A 22202-nucleotide genomic window follows, 5' to 3' on the forward strand; every position below is an offset into this window, starting at 1 on the left:
CAGGTGGACTTGTGCTATCTTCAAATGTTAGCTGCAACAGCAAATTTAATGCCTTGTATTAAATAAGAGAGCAGTGTCAGCATAGAGACAGAAGAACTTATTGGTTACAGAATAAATAATGATTTAATGGATGAAAGCTATGTGTGAACAACTTCCTAGTGTATGAGGCACAAAAAGCAGTGAAATATTATCTATGGTACAATATTTAAATGCATGCATCACCAAGTCAGTTATTAATGCATATGTGGAATAAATCCTATCACAAATTTTCTTTCCTTTTGTGTGTGCTGGTGAGTGGCCTCCTTTACTTCTACAGTATTTCCAAAATATATTGTTACCATGTGGAGCTTCTCAACTGTCTCACAAAAATTATACATTTTCTCTAGATACTCTATGGGTATCTGCTCTCTCTCTCTCTCTCTCTCTCTCTCTCTCACTCGTACTAATGCACGCATGCATGCAGGCGCGCGCGTGCGCCCTCCCCCCCCCCCCCCCCCCCCCCCCCACACACACACACACCCACCCCTTTTTTTTCTCTGCTTAGTTGGATTCACGAACAACGGCAATCGAGTTTAGGCTTTTTCTGCGCACCTACGTCATGCATTCACCGCCAGCCAATGAGTGTGCAGTGGGGTCCTGGGTGCTATGCTGTGGATGTCATAGCCAATGTGAGAATTAAACGTGACCACAGTGAGTTTTTAACTAAATTTTTACTGCATTTGTTGTCAGCTGTCAAGGGGTGGTGGTGGTTGGTGATGGTGGTGGTGGTGATAAGCAGCAAATACTACATAAGCAAGTGAGAGGCATAATTTGCCAGATGACTGCCAACAGTCCCCAACAATCAGTCTTTCCTTCTATCCTGTACAGTAAGTCTCCCCTGACCCACTGTTCTGGGTGACTTTCCCAAAATCTACCACTTTTCCTAGACCTCTCCAGTCCTTTTCCTTCACCCCTCTTCCTTCCCCTTCAACCCTTCTGCCTGAAAAAGTAGCTACTAGCTCCTAAAGCTTGCCAATTACAACCATCCTTTACGTGTGTGTTCTGCCGCGGCTTGGTGAGTAGATTTTTTATCTATCCAATTAAATAATTAAATCCATTTGTATGTTATTAACTGACTCAACATTATTGTTTGCTGCAGTGGATTGTACCTCTGCCACAGATCTGCTCACGCCAGTTCCATTCTGTTGATACCCTAAGCCTTCACGACACCAACTACCTCTTAAACCATATTGCTCACCTCAACCACGTGACCATGTCGACTGCTTTGCCCATGCTGACAACCCTCCAATAGCTCAAAGATAGCTGAAAAGTTCTCAACATGCTTCTCCTTTTCTGTCACCTTCACACCTGCTAAATTTACTTTGTTCATAGTTTCTCTCTCTCTCTCTCTCTCTCTCTCTCTCTCTCTCTCTCTCTCTCTCTCTAAAAAAAAAACTTAAGAGTGTTGCCATTTCATTAGTCTTTTAACATCAGTTTGCCTAAAATTTTCTGCAAACAATTTGTAGTGCTGTAGGTTCCTTGGAGTATTATTCGTCAAACTGCTTCACTGCCTCAAACACGGTTTCCTTATTCACGGTGTATACGCGGACAAGGAAAAAAAATTCCTGGATTTCCCAGTTAAAAATACACTTTCTCCCGGACGAAAACACACTTTTTCCATGTTAAATGACAGGATATGTTCCCTCGGAGCTGTAAAACTTATCAATCCTTTGAAGCGTTAAGGTTTCATACACCGGCCTGAAATTGCCGGCATATTAGCTAACAACTGTGAGCGGGATAAAAAAAATTATATGCAGCAACAAGTACGCTGCATATTTTCATATAACAAAAGTAAAAATTCGAATTTCCACCAAACTTGGAAAGTTAGTTTCCGAAGCATTGAAATCGAGATTGCGATGCGCTTTTGTAAGTCAATCATAGCTCATGCCACATGATCTCGCCAGCCAATGAAAGCAGGTATTCAGAGCATAGAACACGTGATGTAGTCAACAGCAACATCGCTGTTAAATAGCACGAACACAAGAGAAGAAAAAGTTAATGGTTTAAATTAATATACAAGTGTGGCTGCAAGGGAAGGTATGCTTTCACATATAATACTGGACTCTAAGATCAATTAGCCACCAGAAAAGCTAAGATTTCAACTGTTATTTTCTTTACGCGTGTTGCACTTTAAGATACATCACACAAATCCGCCAGTAAAATTTTAAGTTTTAAATGACAGTCAAACGGTCTATGATTTAAGAAATTCATCGAATATTCTCATACGCAACATAATTCATCTTGCTTAAAAGGATATTTATAATGACGCTTTTCAAACCACCATTCGTGATATTTTCCCACGAGCTATTAGAAACAGGTTCGTTTCTTCAGCTGCCATTGGCCGCCAGAAAACAGTTGTTACTGCCCGTGAGCAGCATGTATATTCGTACGTTTAAAGCATTAAGAGAACTTACATAACATAGTAAAAGAAACAGAACATCACACGATAATCCAAGAGCATCGGAATTTCGTAAACCATACTAAAATACCTAATTCCGCTCATAGTGTACATTCGTATGTCCAGATTCATGATGAAGTAGGTCCAAACCTGATATTAAGCTTTTCAGTGTGGTTTTCTGTATGTAAATTTTCTTGGAGTACCAATACTACAGACCTATATCATTGACGTCGGTTTGCAGTAGGGTTTTGGAGCATATACTGTATTCAAACATTATGAATCACCTCGAAGGGAACGATCTATTGATACGTAATCAGCATGGTTTCAGAAAACATCGTTCTTGTGCAACGCAGCTAGCTCTTTATTCGCACGAAGTAATGGCCGCTATCGACAGGGGATCTCAAGTTCATTCCATATTTCTAGATTTCCGGAAAGCTTTTGACACTGTTCCTCACAAGCGACTTCTAATCAAGCTGCGGGCCTATGGGGTATCATCTCAGTTGTGTGACTGGATTAGTGATTTCCTGTCAGGAAGGTCGCAGTTCATAGTAATAGACGGCAAATCATCGAGTAAAACTGAAGTGATATCAGGTGTTCCCCAGGGAAGCGCCCTGGGACCTCTGCTGTTCCTGATCTATATAAATGACCTGAGTGACAATCTGAGCAGTTCTCTTAGGTTGTTCGCAGATGATGCTGTAATTTACCGTCTAGTAAGGTCATCCGAAGACCAGTATCAGTTGCAAAGCGATTTAGAAAAGAGTGTTGTATGGTGTGGCAGGTGGCAGTTGACGCTAAATAACAAAAACTGTGAGGTGATCCACATGAGTTCCAAAAGAAATCCGTTGGAATTCGATTACTCGATAAATAGTACAATTCTCAAGGCTGTCAATTCAACTAAGTACCGGGTGTTAAAATTACAAACAACTTCAGTTGGAAAGACCACATAGATAATATTGTGGGGAAGGCGAGCCAAAGGTTGCGTTTCATTGGCAGGACACTTAGAAGATGCAACAAGTCCACAGCTTACACTACACTCGTTCGTACTCTGTTAGAATATTTCTGCGCGGTGTGGGATCCTTACCAGGTGGGATTGACGGAGGACATCGAAAGGGTGCAAAAAAGGGCAGCTCGTTTTGTATTATCACGTAATAGGGGAGAGAATGTGGTAGATACGATACGCGAGCTGGGATGGAAGTCATTAAAGCAAAGACGTTTTTCGTTGCGGCGAGATCTATTTAAGAAATTTCAGTCACCTACATTCTCTTCCGAATGCGAAAATATTTTGTTGAGCCCAACCTACACAGGTAGGAATGATTATCAAAATAAAATAAGAGAAGTCAGAGCTCGAACAGAAAGGTTTAGGTGTTTGTTTTTCCTGCGCGCTGTTTGGGAGTGGAATGGTAGGGAGACGCACGCTGTTCGGGAGTGGAATGGTAGGGAGATAGTATGATTGTGGTTTGATGAACCCTCTGCCAAGCACTTAAATGTGAATTGCAGAGTAATCATGTAGATGTAGATCCCATGTTTGGTTCTTTATTATCGTGGCATCGAATGAAATAAAGACTTGCACCTGGAGGCCGAACTTCCCCGAATAGGGGCCTCCCGGCCAATCATGCCATACTATCATTTCATTATATCGATAATTCCATACGTGCCAGAAGATGAAAACGAACACTTGAAATTGCAAACAGTTGAAACTAGCCAAAAGTATGGAACAAAACTCTTTGTTTCAAGTAAACTGACTGCCTCAGCGGAAAAGATTAAGAACAGCCAAATTTCTTTAGCAAACAGACGAAAATAACTTCACCGTTCGGCAAGGCGATTAATGCTTGCCTGTTAAAAACCTGGAAATAAAATAAAACCAAAAAACTGAAATGAATAACGTATTTTAGTCTTCCATAATCATGTTTCTAGCATTTCTAGCATTTGTAGACTTAGAGAAAGCTTTTGACAATGTTGACTGGAATACTCTCTTTCAAATTCTGAAGGTGGCAGGGGTAAAATACAGGGAGCGAAAGGCTATTTACAATTTGTACAGAAACCAGATGGCAGTTATAAGAGTCGAGGGGCATGAAAGGGAAGCAGTGGTTGGGAAAGGAGTGAGACAGGGTTGTAGCCTCTCCCCGATGTTATTCAATCTGTATATTGAGCAAGCAGTAAAGGAAACAAAAGAAAAATTCGGAGTAGGTATTAAAATTCATGGAGAAGAAGTAAAAACTTTGAGGTTCGCCGATGACATTGTAATTCTGTCAGAGACAGTAAAGGACTTGGAAGAGCAGTTGAACGGAATGGACAGTGTCTTGAAAGGAGGATATAAGATGAACATCAACGAAAGCAAAACGAGGGTAATGGAATGTAGTCAAATTAAGTCGGGTGATGCTGAGGGAATTAGATTAGGAAATGAGACACTTAAAGTAGTAAAGGAGTTTTGCTATTTAGGGAGTAAAATAACCGATGATGGTCGAAGTAGAGAGGATATAAAATGTAGACTGGCAATGGCAAGGAAAGCGTTTCTCAAGAAGAGAAATTTGTTAACATCGAATATAGATTTAGGTGTCAGGAAGTCGTTTCTGAAAGTATTTGTATGGAGTGTAGCCATGTATGGAAGTGAGACATGGACGATAACTAGTTTGGACAAGAAGAGAATAGAAGCTTTCGAAATGTGGTGCTACAGAAGAATGCTGAAGAGTAGATGGGTAGATCACATAACTAATGAGGAGGTATTGAATAGGATTGGGGAGAAGAGAAGTTTGTGGCACAACTTGACCAGAAGAAGGGATCGGTTGGTAGGACATGTTCTGAGGCATCGAGGGATCACAAATTTAGCATTGGAGGGCAGCGTGGAGGGTAAAAATCGTAGAGGGAGACCAAGAGATCAATACACTAAGCAGATTCAGAAGGATGTAGGTTGCAGTAGGTACTGGGAGATGAAGAAGCTTGCACAGGATAGAGTAGCATGGAGAGCTGCATCAAACCAGTCTCAGGACTGAAGACCACAACAACAACAACAATCATGTGAATCTATTTTATCTATGAAATCTATGAATTGATGGCTCCTGGCCACAGAAGTGCGTTTTGTTTTCATGGCATGAGATCTGTAAATGGAGAGGAAACAGCAAAATAACTAAATGTAAACACTGTGTGCCAGAAAAAAAATTTACAGGTAGCATCTGGCTGCTTGCTACAGCCACACTTCCAAGTAGCCAGAAGCGGGAGAATGTATTGTTCATACGTGACTGGCTTCTTCTCTAACGATGTTAACGTAAACAATTGTGACGTCATGCTCATCGCAAGCTGTTTGCTGTTTGCTGTTATGAAGTACTGCATAGTCTTTTGTCCTAATGCCTTTAATACGTTTTGTTGTTGGCAAAAGTTTGTGTGTGCAGCTTGTTTTGTTGTAAATGGTGCATTTCCTTTGCAACTTAAGTTTTACTTAATTTTTTTCTCTTGTTTATGTTTTATAGCTGCAATATAATTCTGCAGCAGTGAGGTACAGTAATATCCTTAGTTAGGCTATCAGTTGTTAGCAATCAAAATTACAAAAAATTAATTGAAAACAAAAACTCTGAAAAATTCCTGGAGTTCTAAAAAATTCCCATGTTTTTCCCGGTTTTCCCCCGCATGAAAAAATTCCCGGGTTTTTCCCGGATCTCCCTGGTTGTATACACCCTGTTATTACTCACAAATCTCAGCTGCTTTTTGGTAATCACTCAACCAATATCTGTAGTTCATTGTGTTCAGATTTTCTTCGTTCCAAGTATCCGCCTTCTCCATGCTCATTTTTGCTCTTGAAGCTACTGTTCGAAATTTATTCATTTTCAGATACACAACCATTTGCTTTTCTCAGTCATTAAAGTGAAGCATCTCATCAGTAACTGGACGATCCGTCTGTCTCATGGCTACAATTTGGTGGTGGCCATTCAAGTGGGCAGTAGCTGTGACCGCTAGTAGCCAAGCCCACTTAGAATGCGGCACAGTGGTTACACCTAAGTCCGGAGATCACACAGGTGCTTTCACAGGTGGCCCTGCCTTTGATGGGGTCGGAGTGCCTGTGCCAGGACTGGAGTAGGTGGTAGTGGCAGATCTTGCACCTGGATCTATTGCAGGGATATGAGCGATGAGGCAAGGGTGGCAGCAGTATGTGGGAGGAGGGGGGGGGGAGGAAGGGGGGAGGGGGGGGTAGGGCAATGATAATGAATAGGTTGGGTGGGTAACAGAATACCATTCTGGGAGGGGTGGTAATGACAGTACGGAGAATATTTCTCATATCAGGATGAGCTACCATGGCCTTAAACTTCTCACAGCCATGGCAGCTTGCAATGGCACTGCTGCAGTTTGCACATTAGACTGGAGCTTCCTCAGCGGTGGACAAATGGCATGCGCAGCTGTAATGACATCCATAGCTTTCTCATGTACATCTCGCATAGACCCCATCTCAGCTTCCCAACTGCTAATCACTACAGATGTGATGACCACAGGTTGCTAGGCTGTATGGAAGGGACTTGAAATGTGTGGCAGGTATCGAAGTGGAGTTATTATTGGTGGTTCCTTGGTTGGTTTGATGTAACCATCCTTGAGATGGAGGTCAAAATAGAGGAAGGTAGATGAGGAAGAACAGGTGAAGCAAATGGAGAGAAATTGTTGTGGCTGTGGAGGAATGTAAATAGGGTATGCCCACCCTTGGTCCAGATCATGAAGGCATCATCAATGAATTTGAAACAGTTGAGGAGTTTGGGATACATGGCGGTTAGTAAGTATTCCTCTGGATGGTCCATGGATATGATAGCTAAGGATGGTGCCATGGGGGAGCCCATTGCTGTACCATTTGGGTCCATTTGTAAGTGTTGCCTTCAAAGGAGAAGTAATTATGGGTGGGGATATAGTTGGACAGTGACCAGGAAGGGGGCTATAGGTTTGGAGTCAGACAGGCACTAGGAAAGGTAGTGTAGGCAAGGCCAAGGACATTGGGGATGTGAGTGTACAGGGAGGTGTCACTGACGGTGACTGGGTGGTATTTTTTTTTCCTTTTTTTTTTTAGGGCGCAAAACTGCTATGGTCACTAGCGCCCGGTCGTGACTTAGGAAACAGTGAAAACCGAAAATGGAAACCAGCAGCAATGGGAACGAAACTCAAAAAATTGGAGAAACTAAAAGCAGAAGGAAGGCTTAAAAGTCAACTACAGAAAGGGGTTGGTTGACCCTAAAAAAGGCTTCAAATGACTGATGTCATTTCACTGGCACTAATAAATTCAAGAACGCGATCGGCCGATTGCGTGTCAGCTGCTAAAATTGACGATATATCAGGCGACAGCTGTAGACAGGCGTGGAACGGAGTAAAATAGGGGCACTCAATTAAAAGGTGTCTTACCGTCCACAGCTGAGAGCAGTTGGGACAGAGTGGGGGAGGATCGCCGCTTAAAAGATGTTGATGGCTAAAAAGACAGTGCCCTATCCGGAGTCTAGTTAAAATTACCTCCTCCCGATGACGTGTTCGGGAGGAAGAGGTCCAAGCACAAGGAAGGGCTTTCACGTCCCGCAATTTATTATGGGGAAGCGTCGACCAATGTGCGTGCCATAAAGGAACAACACGACGACATAAAACGCTCCGTAGATCGGCGAAGGGCATCGATTGAATAGCTGGCCAAAGAAGAGAGACTGCAGCCTTGGCTGCAATATTGGCCGCCTCATTTCCACAGATACCAACGTGTCCCGGGAGCCAGAGGAATGCCACCGAGACGCCCCCCAGGTGGAGCAAGCGCAGACAGTCCTGAATCCGGTGGACCATAGGGTGGACAGGGTAAAGAGCTTGGAGACTGAGGAGAGAGCTGAGAGAATCTGAACAGATAACATACTGCATCCGCTGATGGCGGCGGATGTAGTGGACAGTCTGGAGAACAGCGTAAAGCTCCGCAGTATAAACCGAACACTGGTCGGGAAGCCGAAAGCGATTTGGGGTGTCACCAACAATATAGGCACTCCTTACACCTAACGATGTTTTCGAGCCATCAGTGTAAATAAATGTGGCTTCCTTCATTTGTGCACATAGAGCAGCAAATGCCCGACGATAAACAAGTGAAGGGGTACCATCCTTGGGAAATTGACAAAGGTCACAGAGCAGGCAGATCCGGGGACAGAGCCAAGGCGGTGCTGTACCCCAAGTTGTCAAGAAGGTTTTAGGAAAGCGGAAGGAAAGAGAATGGAGCAGTTGACGGAAGCGGACTCCCGGTGGTAGTAGGGAGGAGGGGCGGCCTGCATACCCTACATCAAAGGAGGCGTCGAAAAAATGTCATGGGCTGGATTAGCAGGCATGGAAGACAGATGACTAGCATAACGACTCAGAAGGACTGCTCGCCGATTGGACAGCGGAGGTTCAGCAGTCTCAGCATAAAGGCTTTCCACAGGGCTGGTGTAAAAGGCTCCAGACACTAAACGTAATCCACAGCGGTGGATAGAGTCGAGACGACGAAGAATAGACGGCCGAGCAGAGGAGTAAACTATGCTTCCATAGTCCAATTTCGAGTGCACTAAGGCGCGATAGAGGCGGAGAAGGACCACTTGGTCCGCTCCCCAGGAGGCACCATTCAGGACACGGAGGGTGTTGAGCAATCGCAGACAGCGAGTCAAAAGATAGGAAACGTGGGAGGACCAGCACAGTTTTCTGTCAAACATAAGACCCAAGAATTTAGTGATGTCCGAAAATGGAAGGTTGACAGGTCCTAGATGTAAGAAGGGTGGAAGAAACTCCTTATTTCGCCAAAAATTAACACAAACGGTCTTACTGGGAGAAAAAACAGAAGCCGGTTTCGGTGCTCCAAGAGTAGAGGCGATCGAGACATCCTTGAAGACGTCGTTCAAGAAGGCTGGTCCGTTGAGAGCCGTAGTAGATCACAAAATTGTCCACAAAGAGGGAGCCCGAGACGTCAGGAAGGAGACAATCCATAATTGGATTTATGGCAATGTCAAACAGTACACCACTTAGCACGGAGCCCTGGGGTACCCCATTTTCTTGGGAGAAAGTACAGGAGATAGTAGTGTTCACCTGCACTCTAAATGTGCGCTCTGTCATAAATTCGCAAAGAAAAAGAGCAGCCGACCTCGAAAGCCCCAAGAGAACAGTGTGCGGAGGATGTCTGTCCTCCAACAGGTATCGTATGCTCTCTCCAGATCAAAAAATATTGCTACTGTTTGGTGTTTCCGGAGAAAATTGTTCATGATATAAGTGGAGAGAACAACAAGATGGTCAACTGCAGAACGATGCTTTCGGAAACAGCATTGGGCAGGTGTTAAAAGACTGAGGGACTCCAGCCACCAAGCTAAATGGCAATTCACCATACGCTCCAAAACCTTACAGACACTACTCGTGAGAGAAATGGGGCGATAGCTAGAGGGGAGATGTTTGTCCTTTCCAGGTTTTGGAACAGGAACGACGATAGCTACACGCCATCGTCTGGGAAAAGTACTGTCGGTCCAAATTCGATTATAAATGTGAAGGAGGTAACGCAGACTGTGGGTTGATAAATGCAGCAACATTTGGATGTGGATACCATCCGGTCCTGGGGCAGAGGAGCGAGAAGAATAGAGTGCATGTTGGAGTTCCCGCATGGAGAAAACAGTATTATAGCTTTCGCGATTTTGAGAGAAGAAAGCAAGAGGTTGCATTTCCTCTGCATGTTTCTTCAGGAGAAACGCTGGAGGGTAATTGGAAGAGCTCGATATCTCAGCAAAGTGTTTACCCAAGGAGTTAGAAATTGCGAAGGGGTCCACTAACGTATCATGCGCGACAGTGAGCCCAGAGACCGGGGAGAAACTAGGTGCGCCTGATAACTGTTGAATCAGACTCCAAACTTCCGAGGAGGGAGTGAAGGTGTTAAATGAGCTAATAAAGAATTTCCAGCTTGCCTTCTTGCTATCGCGGATGACGCGACAGCATCGCGCACAAAACTGCTTATAGCGGATACAGTTGGCCAAAGTAGGATGGTGGCGGAAAACGCGAAGAGCACGTCGCCGCTCACGTATTGCATCACGGCATGCATCGTTCCACCAAGGAACTGGGGGGCGCCGGGGCAATTCGGAGGTGCGTGATATTGAATGTTTCGCAGCTGTAAGAATAACGTCGGTAATGTGTGTGACCACATCGTCGACGCTAGGAAAGTGACTGTCATCGAATGTCGCTAGAGACGAAAAAAGTGTCTAATCGGCTTGGGCAAACTTCCAGTGTCGCGGGCGCATATAGGGCAGTTAAGGCTGCAGTCTAAGGACACATGGAAAGTGGTCACTCGAGTGTGTATCATTAAGGGCGAACCATTCGAAGCGCTGAGCTAGCGGAACAGTACTGACCGAAAGGTCCAAATGAGAGAAATTTGTCGTGGAGGCAGACAAAAATGTAGGGACCCCAGTGTTGAGGCAAACTAGATCCTCTTGGTGGAAGACGTCTAGCAATAGTGAGCTACGTGGACAAGGATGTGGAGATCCCCAAAGCGGGTGGTGGGCATTGAAGTCCCCAACCAGCAAATAGGGGGTTGGAAGCCGACCAAGAAGATGAAGGAGATCAGCTCGTGCCATTGGTGTGGACGATGGAATGTATACAGTACAAAGAGAAAAGGTATATCCAGAAAGGGAAAGACGGACAGTGACAGCTTGGAAGGAAGTGTTTAAGGGGATTGGGTGATAATGGAGAGTATCTTGGAGAAGAATCATGAGTCCTCCATGGGCTGAAGTGCCTTCAACAGAGGGAAGATCAAATCGGACGGACTGAAAATGGGGGAGAACAAAGCAGTCATGGGGACGCAGCTTTGTTTCCTGAAGGCAGATGACCGGCGAGTATGATCGTAAGAGGATCGACAATTCATCCCGATTGGCTCGAATGCCGCAGATATTCCAGTGGATAATGGACATAGAGTGAACAGAAAATGGAGGAATGTGACCAAGGTTGCCGTCAACTCACCGACTGCTCAGAGCTTGTGACCGACAGCATGGAATGGCATTCAGCCGAAGGCAGAAGATCCTGATCCATAGGTTGCTCAGGAGCAGTTCCTGCCACCAGCGATCGGCCGGTTGATCGGCCGCCAGCAGTGCGCCTCAGCGACACAGAAGACGGCCGAGGGCGATTTCCGCCAGGTGGTGCTGTAGATGAGACACGCCTTGGCGGAGAAGGAGATGAACTGGGTTTCTTATTAGCCTTCTTGGAAATATGATGTTTAGATGAAGGAGGAACCGATGGTTGTGAAGGTGGGGTACGTAAAAAATCTTCACGAGTATGCTCTTTTTTCGAAGTCTTGGTGTCTGACTTTTGGGCTCAAGATTTAGCAGAACCCGATGAAGGGTGAGCCGTAGAGTGGGCAGGCGAAAGTGGTGAGGTGGAACGGGCGTTCTTTGCGCTGGCCGATCTGACGACCGTGGCACTAAAGTTGAGGTCGCAAGTCTGCGTGGCCGCCTCCTTTGTTGGCCAAGGAGAAGCAAGGACAGTGCTGTATTTTCCTGTCTGAGGCACGGTGGGCTGTCGACTAGCGAATACTTTTCGAGCAGCGAAGGTCGACACCTTTTCCTTCACTCTGATTTCCTGGATGAGCTTTTAGTCTTTAAAAATGGGGCAATCTCGAGAGGAAGCAGCGTGGTCACCCATACAGTTGATGCAGCGAGGGGATGGAGGTGGACAAGCACCCTCATGGGCATCCTTGCCACACGTAACACATTTGGCCGGATTGGAACAGGACTGGCTGGTGTGATTGAACCGCTGACACCGATAGCAACGCGTAGGGTTTGGGACGTACGGGCGAACAGAAATTATCTCATAGCCTGCTTTGATTTTGGATGGAAGTTGAACTTTGTCAAATGTCAAGAAGACAGTGCGGGTTGGAATGATGTTCGTGTCAACCCTTTTCACGACTCTATGAACAGCCGTTACGCCCTGGTCAGACAGGTAGTGCTGAATTTCGTCGTCGGACAATCCGTCGAGGGAGCGGGTATAAACGACCCCACGTGATGAATTTAAAGTGCAGTGCGGTCCCAACCGGACAGGGAAGGCGTGGAGAAGTGAAGTACGCAGCAATTTTTGGGCCTGGAGGGCACTGACTGTTTCTAACAACAAGGTGCCATTCCGTAATCTGGCACAAGATTTTACAGGACCTACAATTGCGTCGACACCTTTCTGAATAATGAAAGGGTTGACCGTGGAGAAGTCGTGACCATCAGACCGAGAAACAACAAGGAACTGTGGCAACAATGGAAGAACTGTCTGTGGCCGAGACTCAGTGAACTTACGCTTGTGAGCAGACATAGGTGAGGAAGGTGAAGAAACCATTGCGGAAGAATCCCCCATGATTACCGGCGTCTCCGATGGCGCGCTCCTCCCTTGTGGGGGCCCTCTCTGAGGGCACTCCTGCCTTAGGTGATTGTTCACACCTCAGGTCACACCTCCCGACAAACGGACGGCGGGACCAATCGGCACTTTCGGAAGGTATCAGCTCGGGTAATCACCCCTCCCTGGGCCTGGCCATTACCAGGGGGTACGTACGTGTCCTACCTGTCTACCCGGGGCGGGGAATTATGCGTTACCCCGTCACCGGCTACGCACGAAAATGCGTGGGTCGGCCTTCAGACACGCACAGGGAGGAAGAAAGAGAAAGGGAAAAATAAAGAAAGGGAAAGGAAAGAAGAGAGGCCTCAAACGCAGCAGCAGAGAAAAGGGTAAAGAGAAGAGGTAAGGAAAAGAGAAGGACAAAGGAAGGATGAAGACATACAAGCAGAGAAGGCGAAGAATGCGTTACATTTATGAGCGTCCGTCTCCGGACGTAGGCACAAACCATACTCCCAGAGGGGGAGAAAGGGAAGGAAAGAGCCAGAGGTGAGGGGAGGGGGGGGGGCGAAGATGGGGGATAGGGAAGGATGCGGAAAAGGAAGGTATGCAGCCCGGAAAGGAAGGAGGGCCACATTAGCTTGGGGTCCCGTGCTCGCTACGCACATATCCACAAATGAGTTGTGAACCCCCTGGGGGGGGGGGGGGGGGGGCTGGGTGGGTGTTGGGTGATAAAGGAACAAGAACTGTGATGAGTCAGTGGAGGAAATATTTGCGTATTTTATACAGGTGTGTAGGTGTGGGTAATAGGCTGAAGATGTTTCCACAAGAGTAGAGATTCTGTGAGGGCACAGTTATCAGCCACAATTGGGACATCCCAGTGGTTGGGTTTATAAACTTCAGGAACAATTAGAAGATAGGAGTAAAGTGAGTGTTTGGGATGAGGGGAGAGAGAGAGAGAGAGAGAGAGAGAGAGAGAGAGAGAGAGAGAGAGAGAGAGAGAGAGAGAGAGACTCGAGGCAGAAGTTCTAGGATGGACCCTAGGATCTGAGGAAGGACTGGAGAACCTGTTGGATTTCTGGAATGGGGTCACTGTGGCAGGGCTTGTAAGTGGACGTACGTAATAGCTGGTGGAGACTACAAGGTGACCTCTGCAGTTCATAAACACAGTGGCTGAGCCTTTGTTGACAGGTAGGATTAAAAAGATGGAATCCATTTTTAGATTGTTACTCTAACAGTAACAATACATATATTAACTTTTTTCTACATCAAATTATTTTCAGCCTATATTTGATTTGGTATTTTATCGTCACCATTGTAAAATATTTAGGCTACATCACTACATATAATGATAATAGGCAAACGATAGAAATCAGAAATACATACCTCTGTCATCAACTATAAGCACCTTCCCTTGCACAGAATTCCTGCAAGTTGTAACTTTGACATCTGTCCCATTTGAATCATCTTTTGGAGAATGCCACAGAAATGGTTGCTGAAATCTTCTCACAGGCAAGGATTCAATTTCATTATTCTGGGAGCTATTCTGTAATAATAAAATGATACTGATGGTCATACATAAGAGTTCCCTTAAATTTCCTTTAATAGAAGGGGAGAAAAAGAAAGTGAATCACAAAGGAACACAGAGAATTGCAAACTAACACAAAAAATAATTGTCAGAATATATACATCACACCATTTGACAAGAAATTCTTCTTCAGGGCAAAGAGTTGTCACAGAGTTATAATTGAACATTATTATCTGTTACAACCTTCAGAGCACAAGTAAATTCCATCTAGGATAAAGTAATGGAAAGTGACATTTGCACCAAATACATTACATCCTTTCAGCACTGGAAAATAAACACAATAAAGATGATTTGTGCATCTGAGGTGGACAATGATTATATCCTTCTCAAAATAAGTCAAGAAAGGTCATATAAAGTTGTGAACTCAAGTCGACCATATGTATAAAGATGAAGAGCTGATTTACTATATGCCTGTTGTCAGTAAGTCCAACTGTGTTTGAACAGCTGTTCTTGCAGCTGCTTGCAGTTGCAATGTAGAACATAACTCACTTGTTGGATAATCTGCTGGCAGATTTACCATTTGGTTTTACAAATAAATCACAAGCTAACAAAGGAAATGTATTCAAAAGGGAAGTTTTAAATGAATGCTAGCTCTATCTGCCCATTTGGTTTGAATTCACTGCAGTCTCTTCCCTTGACTGGGTCCTACCTCCTTTATTTATTCAGCATATCTATGGAGCAGGGCCAAGTATTTATTTGCTTTGTCGGTTTTATGTTAAAAAACATTAGTTTTACTGATTCAAATTGTAGATTTACTTAGGTAACTAATAAATTTTAGCCACAATACTACTACTGTAAATTTACATAATTTTAGAGAAGTAAGGCCAAAAGATTTTATGAGGCACACATATTTTAAATACATAAATGAAAGAAAATTTAATAACAATCACTCTGTACCAAGGTTAAATCATTTTAGATATAAGGCACAAGACAGTCATAAGGCACACACATTCTAACAAGGAGAGGTCCCCAGTGGTGGGATCAATTTTTTGAAACCATCTATATGGTTATGTAGTTTAAGATCCCAGGTATCATACATTGCAGCCGTTCAACCTGGTGGGCCCTCACTAGCAAGCATTTTTTAACTGTCCCAACACAGATAGGTTGCCATGGTTCTGTAGATAAAGCTGCCTGTATAATGAAAAATAATTTTCCAGAGCCTTTCAGTCAAATAAGTGTGCCTCCCATTACTGCCAATGAAATCAAAAAAATCATACAGTCTTTGAAAAATAAACATTCTGCTGGTATCGACGATATTTCAAGCAAGCTGTTGAAGGCTTGCTGTAGTGAAGTGACCGAAGTTTTGGCTCACATCTGCAACACATCCATGCAACAAGGAGTGTTTCCAGACAGAATGAAATACGCTGTTGTCAGGCCCCTGTACAAAGCAGGGGATGCTACAAATGTGTCAAACTATCGCCCTATCTCTCTATTAACAATATTTTCAAAAGTCCTAGAAAAAGCTCTGTACAACAGGATTGTGGCACACCTTGGTGACCTGAACATCATTAACAGTCAGCAGTTTGGTTTTGAAACGGGAGTTTCAATAGATAACGCAATTTTCTCATTCACAAATGATGTTCTAGAGTCTATAAACAGAAAGAGGCTGCCAATTGGTGTCCTATGCGACCTATCAAAGGCGTTCGACTGTGTAGATCACCAGATACTCCTCAAGAAGGCCTGTCATTATGGAATTACAGGACCTGTAGGAAACTGGTTAAAATCGTACCTCGAAAATAGGAAGCAGAAGATTATTCTAGATGTTTCAGATAGTGTATCACAATATATAGTGGACTGAGTGGGGAATTGTGCAGCAGGGAGTGCCACAGGGATCAGTGCTTGGGCCCTTGCTGTTCCTCATATATGTTAATGATCTGCCTTTATCCATCAATAAGCAGTGTAAATTTACAATGTTCGCTGATGATACGAGCATTGTGGTGGATAATGTGCCAACTACTGACTTAGAATCTGAGGTCAATGATATCCTTAAAGAAGTTCTGGGTTGGTTTAGTATTAACTCCCTTTCAATAAACCTGAAAAAAACCAATTTTATCCAGTTCCAGACAACCCACAAAAACCCAAAAGAAATAGTTATCACACAGAATGATCAGATGATAAAGCAAGTGTACTTATCAAAATTCCTAGGCGTATACGTGGACAGTAGGCTGAACTGGGAACATCACGTTCTACAAACACTAAAACAGCTGACGTCGGCAACATTTGCTTTACGAATTTTGTCACGCTTCAATGACATTACCATCTCAAAGTCAGCTTACTTTGGCTATTTTTATTCAGTCATGTGTTATGGCATCATCTTCTGGGGCAATACACCTGCCGCAAAGAAAATCCTCACAGCACAAAAAAGAGCAATAAGAATCATTTGTGGTGTACCCCCACGAACCTCATGTCGAAATCTTTTTAAACGACTTGAAATACTGACAGCAACATCTCAGTACATATATTCACTGATGTGCTTCGTAATAAATAACCCCACTCTGTATGAAACGAATTGTCTACATCATGAACATAACACCAGAAGAAAAGAGGATTTCCACTGTGAGTTAAAGAACTTGACACTTATTCAGAAAGGGGTAAAGTACGCTGGAACGAAAATTTTCAATTCCCTACCCAACAGCATCAAAAGTATAAGGAGTAGTACATCAGTATTTAAACGTAGCTTGAAAAATTATTTACTTGAGACCTCACTTTATTCACTAGAGGAATTCTTTCAGAGAAATAAGTAAAACCCAGATTGGAAAGATGATTTTAAATTTTTTGACACTGTTTACTGTTAAACTAATGTAATAATGCCCTAATGTAAAAATTCCTGTTTTTCTCATTTCCATTTTTGGGTCACTTTTAAACCCAAAGTGGGAAGTTTTGATTACTGTTCAAGGTTAAAATAGATGAAATAATGCCCTATATATGAAACTGCTATCTTCACATTTATGTTGACTAGTTTTTAAGCTAATAAGTATGACTTTTGTGCACTGTTATTAATACTATAACAATGTCTTTATTCTATGTATTTTATTATGTACATTGACACGTTCCACATCTGAGTGACTTGCTCACATGTACAGATCTATGGAACAAGTATATAAATAAATAAATAAATAAATAAAATTGACGAAAAAAATTTCGGAACTTTGTGTGGTGCTCAATAGCTTTAAAATAGGGTGCATGATATAGTCTAGTTGCATGCTGTAATGGATAAGGACAGAAGCTTCACATGCAGGATGTTGCGGATTTGAATATCACCAGATGCAGTAACTTTTTTTTTAAATTTTTAGATCTTCATTGAAATGACTGATCATCATTTTTAATCAATTAACTGATTTAAATATGGCCTTGTAACATCAACCAAAATGGTCTTGCTGTGCTGGTACTGCAAACGGCTGAAAGCAAGGGGAAACTACAACCATAATTTTTCCTGAAGACATGCAGCTCTACTGCACAGTTAAATGATGATAGCATCCTCTTGGATAAAATATTCCAGAGGCAAAATAGTTCTCTCTGGGTGGGAAGAATGTCAACATCAAGAGAAATAAAACTGGTGTTCTATGGATCGGAGTGTGGAATGTTAAGATCCCTGAATCGTGGAGGTAGGTTAGAAAATTTAGAAAGGGAAATGGATAGGTTAATGTTAGATATAGTCGGAATTTGAAAAGGTTCAGTGGAAGAAGGTACACACATCTCGCCAGGTGAATACAGCCCCCATTTTTATTTATCTACACTAATATTTTTTGAAAAACTTGAGACTTTACTAAATTTATTTCTTAGTCCTCAGTGGAAGAAATATAGTATAGTGGTTGGTGGTGACATAGATGCCACATTTGATGTAAACAAAGACGAATTTAGAAACCTGTTAAGACAACTCAACTTCATTTTTATAAACTGCAAACCCACAAGACAGTCCGCTTGTCTCGACAACATACTTACAAATGTCAATAGAGAGTTACTATCTTCAGATGTAGCTGTCTTCGATTTCTCGGACCAAGACTCAGTTTGGGTAAAAACAGGTACAGATAGGTCTAATATGGAATATAAGGAGTTTAAAGAGCCTAGAATAGTCACCACAAGACCAAAAATTGTCAAATTTCATGGTCTCACTCAGTAATTATGACTTGTCACATATGTTTAACAATAATCCCCAGGGCTCTGGCAATACATTGTTCGATAGATTTTTTCATTCTTCCTTAAATATATTTGAGACCAACTGCCCTCAATACAAATGTAAAGTTAATCCTAAAAGTAACAGTAATAGACATAGGGATAAGAATCCATGGTATACCACTCAACTAGCCAATATGAAAATGAGATTGTTGTTGTATGGAGATTCTTACAGACTTCAGAAAACTGATATGGCTAAACAAAGGTACCCAAGAGCACAAAAGGAATATAAGTATGCTCTAAATGAGGCCAAAAAGCAACATAACCTAGTCAGCATTGAGCCATCAAAAAATACATGCAAAGAAGCATGGACTATAATAAATTACGTGGCCGAAAGCAAGCAGAAAGCTGAGGTAGAAATTTCAGCAGGTGAATTTAATAACTACTGTATAAAATATGTTAACAAAATTAGGGAAAGCACCAGGAGGCCGCACGAAACTGTAGCTGATCTCATTAAAGATCATAATGTAGACTACACACTGAAAGATAAATTCCTTTTAACAGAGGTCACACCAGGATGTTCTAGCCAAAGCAGAATCTCTAGTGCAATACAGTGTAATCTTCTGGTGAAAGTCAAGTGGCAGCGAACACAAGTTGTTCCACAATATGGGCCATAGAAGGTACAGTTTCCAGAAACTCTTACAAGTGCTCTCTCTCTCTCCCCCCCTTTTTTTTAATGACTTACAAGTTTTTCCATTATCTTGTTTATATATTTTTTTCAAGTACTTTCATTAGGAAAATCTTAGATGATGATAACCGGCTTGTAGTTAAAAACCAAGATATTCACTTATGTAACACGAGAGGGAACCAAGATATACATGTCGAATATTCAGATACAAAACTAAGACAAAGTGGACCATTCCAAGCAGGAAACAAGCTGTACAACTAATTACTTTGTGACATCAAAAATTCTCAAGGCATTTCAGCATTTAAAACATATGTTTAGGCATAACTACCCAAAAAGTATTAGTATTATGTACCTGACAAATGGCTGAAACCTAAATGTGTAAATTATTATCGGATTAATATAATTATAGCGTAAGATTTGTATAGCCTTTGTGAAATGGTTGCATGCATTCCATCCTATTGCAGAAGGCTAATTGAACACCTTTATTCCTATGTCATAAAAAATGACCAGTTCAATATCATAATGTAGCGTACTTGCCGTACACAAATGATACAAATTGGTAATAAAGACTACAAAACCACATACTTTTCTGCCACCAGAGTAATTACGTTTATTTTGTTTACAAGAGAAAAGACAACGGAGCTTTGCAAATGAACTGCAAAAAACTTTTCTCTTTATTAATGCAATAATCGTCACAAAGTTCCAAAGACGTATTCGGCATGTGTTGGCACCGGTCACAATGGTTCGTAGATCTCCTGATTTCTGAGGCGTCATTACCACAATTGAAAACAGCAATTTCTCCCTGATCATACGGCCTCCAGCTGTTCTCACAAATAGATTAAACACTAAACAAGAAACATACATACATTTCTGCTGTAGGAAATGAAATGGATCAAGAATCAGATGTCCTAACCTTAACAACGTACCTCTTTCACGAAGCTTACCACGCAGTAAGTAAAAGAGACGGCGAAAATCAATCCTAGCACAATTCTTTTTCTTATTATACGCATTAAAAATGCTGTCCACATGTTCGATCATATATTCCTCACCTCTAAAAGCAAGATAAACTTAATAGCGCCTACATTATGAAATGTTTTTGTTATTGCATTCCGCGCATCGCTTTGAGTCTTCGCTTTGCGCTTTCGATCTTGTGCGGCGCCTTTTTCAAATGGCAACGCACGACTTCTACTTTTCCAGTCGTGTACGTTATTGGCCACAATAGCATATAAACAATGTACAAAAACGTAAATAATCCATGGCGTGTTCACTGCGGATTTTTTCTCTCATCCTATTTGTTACGGGTAAAAATAATATGAGTTGTTGTGAAAATATGATTAAAAATGTCATTGACGAACTACAGCAATTGCAGTTTCAATAAAAAAGGTACTGTACATTTTTTATCGTCCTAATTAGTTTTCAGTGACTAAAAGCTTCTTTATTCTACGATAATAACGCGTATAATGGTATACAGATACTAATATTTCTATTTTTAAAACACAACGAAACTGTCTACTTTTCTTACACAACGTTGAAGGCATCTTGTTCTTCGGAGTAAGTCTGAACGAATTAGTAAATTTTATGGCTATTATTAACCACGACAACCTGGAATTTGCTAAATCACTAATAAATTGCTAATGCGTTACTTTCTGAAATGAAAGATTATTTCCCGTTGAGTTTTAGGACGAGCACTTTATTAACAACATTTTAATATACACGCGAGAGCGAACAATCGGAACACCTCGAGTTAACCGCAGAATATATGAAGTCAACGAATAAAAATGAAATCGAAGAATAAACAATACGTTATTGTTCTAGGATAGCTCATAATGGCGTAGTACCAAACAGGTTCTAACCTCCTTGCATAGTACATCGCCTAGAGACGTCTAGGTGGTGCTGCATAATGTCCTTACCTCTCATCATCACAGCCGACATCCTTTATGCCTTATGGTGATTTCCAAGCATGTTTGCCGATCGAAGCCGCGGGCTTCAAACGATAGATATCGAATGTGCAATTCTAAATCGATCACGCAGGTATGGTGGCGCGCGTTTTGATGAATTATTTGTGAGAGGCTAGAAAAACCCAAACGATTTATAACGGTAATGAGTGGGATATCTGGTATTGTAGACTCTTCTTCGGCCGATTGCCTCACGTGGAAGAATCTAATTCTATGCTTATGCAATGTAGAAAATTGTTTGAATTTTTTGTAGGAAATGTGGCACTCTACCCATATTTCTGCGTGACACTTGCAGAGTCTACCCAGGTTACGGCAATAAAGGAATTCTTCCCATAGCATACACATCAAATGGACTTCATGACCACAATGTCGACGTCGAGTGTGGTAAGTCGTTTCCTTTGTAGTTACAACTATTTAAGTAACGCTCTTCTTTTGCCGTTGCTGCAGTGACCACTATAAACATGCTCATAATGCGCGCCACCATAGCTGCGTGATCGATTTAGAATCGCACGTTCGATATCTATCGTGTGGAGCCCGCGGCTTCGATAGGCAAACATTCTTGGAAAGTATTCCCTTTATTTCCAACTCTACTTTCTACAGAAACGGAAGTGGCCTCCAGGTAGCGTGATGAAACCTGAAACTGGTAGCAGTGAGATTTTTGGGGAAAATTTCATTGTGTATCAAAAGGATAGGCAAATGGGAAATGGATGTAATGTATTTGTGGCAATAGACAAGATACTCAAATCACTTGCATGTAAGATTAGATTAGAATAGATTTACTTTCATTCCAATTGATCTGTAGTGAGGAGGTCCTCCAGGATGTGGAACATGCCAGAAAAACAACAATACATGACAAATATTTACAACTAAAACAAATAAGCTGGAAATAAAACAAATCTGTAGTGAGGAGGTCCTGCAGGATGTGGAACGTGTCAGAAAAACAACAATACATGACAAATATTTACAACTAAAACAAATAAGCTGGAAATAAAACAAATCTGTAGTAAGGAGGTCCTCCAGGATGTGGAACATGTCAGAAAAACAACAATACATGACAAATATTTACAACTAAAACAAATAAGCTGGAAATAAAACAAATAAGGTGGAAAAAGAGGCTTTGGCCATTGT

General features: G+C 42.3%; 1 protein-coding gene across 3 annotated transcripts in view; it reads right to left on the reverse strand.

Moving 5' to 3' along the window:
- Positions 1-20264, reverse strand: part of LOC126094791 (SREBP regulating gene protein) — a 58731-nt gene extending 38467 nt beyond the window's left edge. Inside the window, exons 1-2 of one of the 3 annotated variants that reach the window (XM_049909368.1) lie at positions 19705-19943; positions 14117-14276 (exon numbers count right to left, since the gene is read on the reverse strand). In XM_049909368.1, the coding sequence (XP_049765325.1) occupies positions 14117-14276; positions 19705-19929 (385 nt within the window). In that variant the 5' untranslated portion in view covers positions 19930-19943. Of the gene's footprint in view, positions 1-14116; positions 14277-19704; positions 19944-20045 lie in introns of those variants that run through there. The other 2 variants (XM_049909361.1, XM_049909377.1) reach the window with 2 other exon arrangements.
- Between the last annotated feature and the right edge of the window lie 1938 nt (positions 20265-22202).

Source organism: Schistocerca cancellata, chromosome 1 (genome assembly GCF_023864275.1).
Source record: "Schistocerca cancellata isolate TAMUIC-IGC-003103 chromosome 1, iqSchCanc2.1, whole genome shotgun sequence".
NCBI classification, from domain to species: Eukaryota; Metazoa; Arthropoda; class Insecta; order Orthoptera; family Acrididae; genus Schistocerca; species Schistocerca cancellata.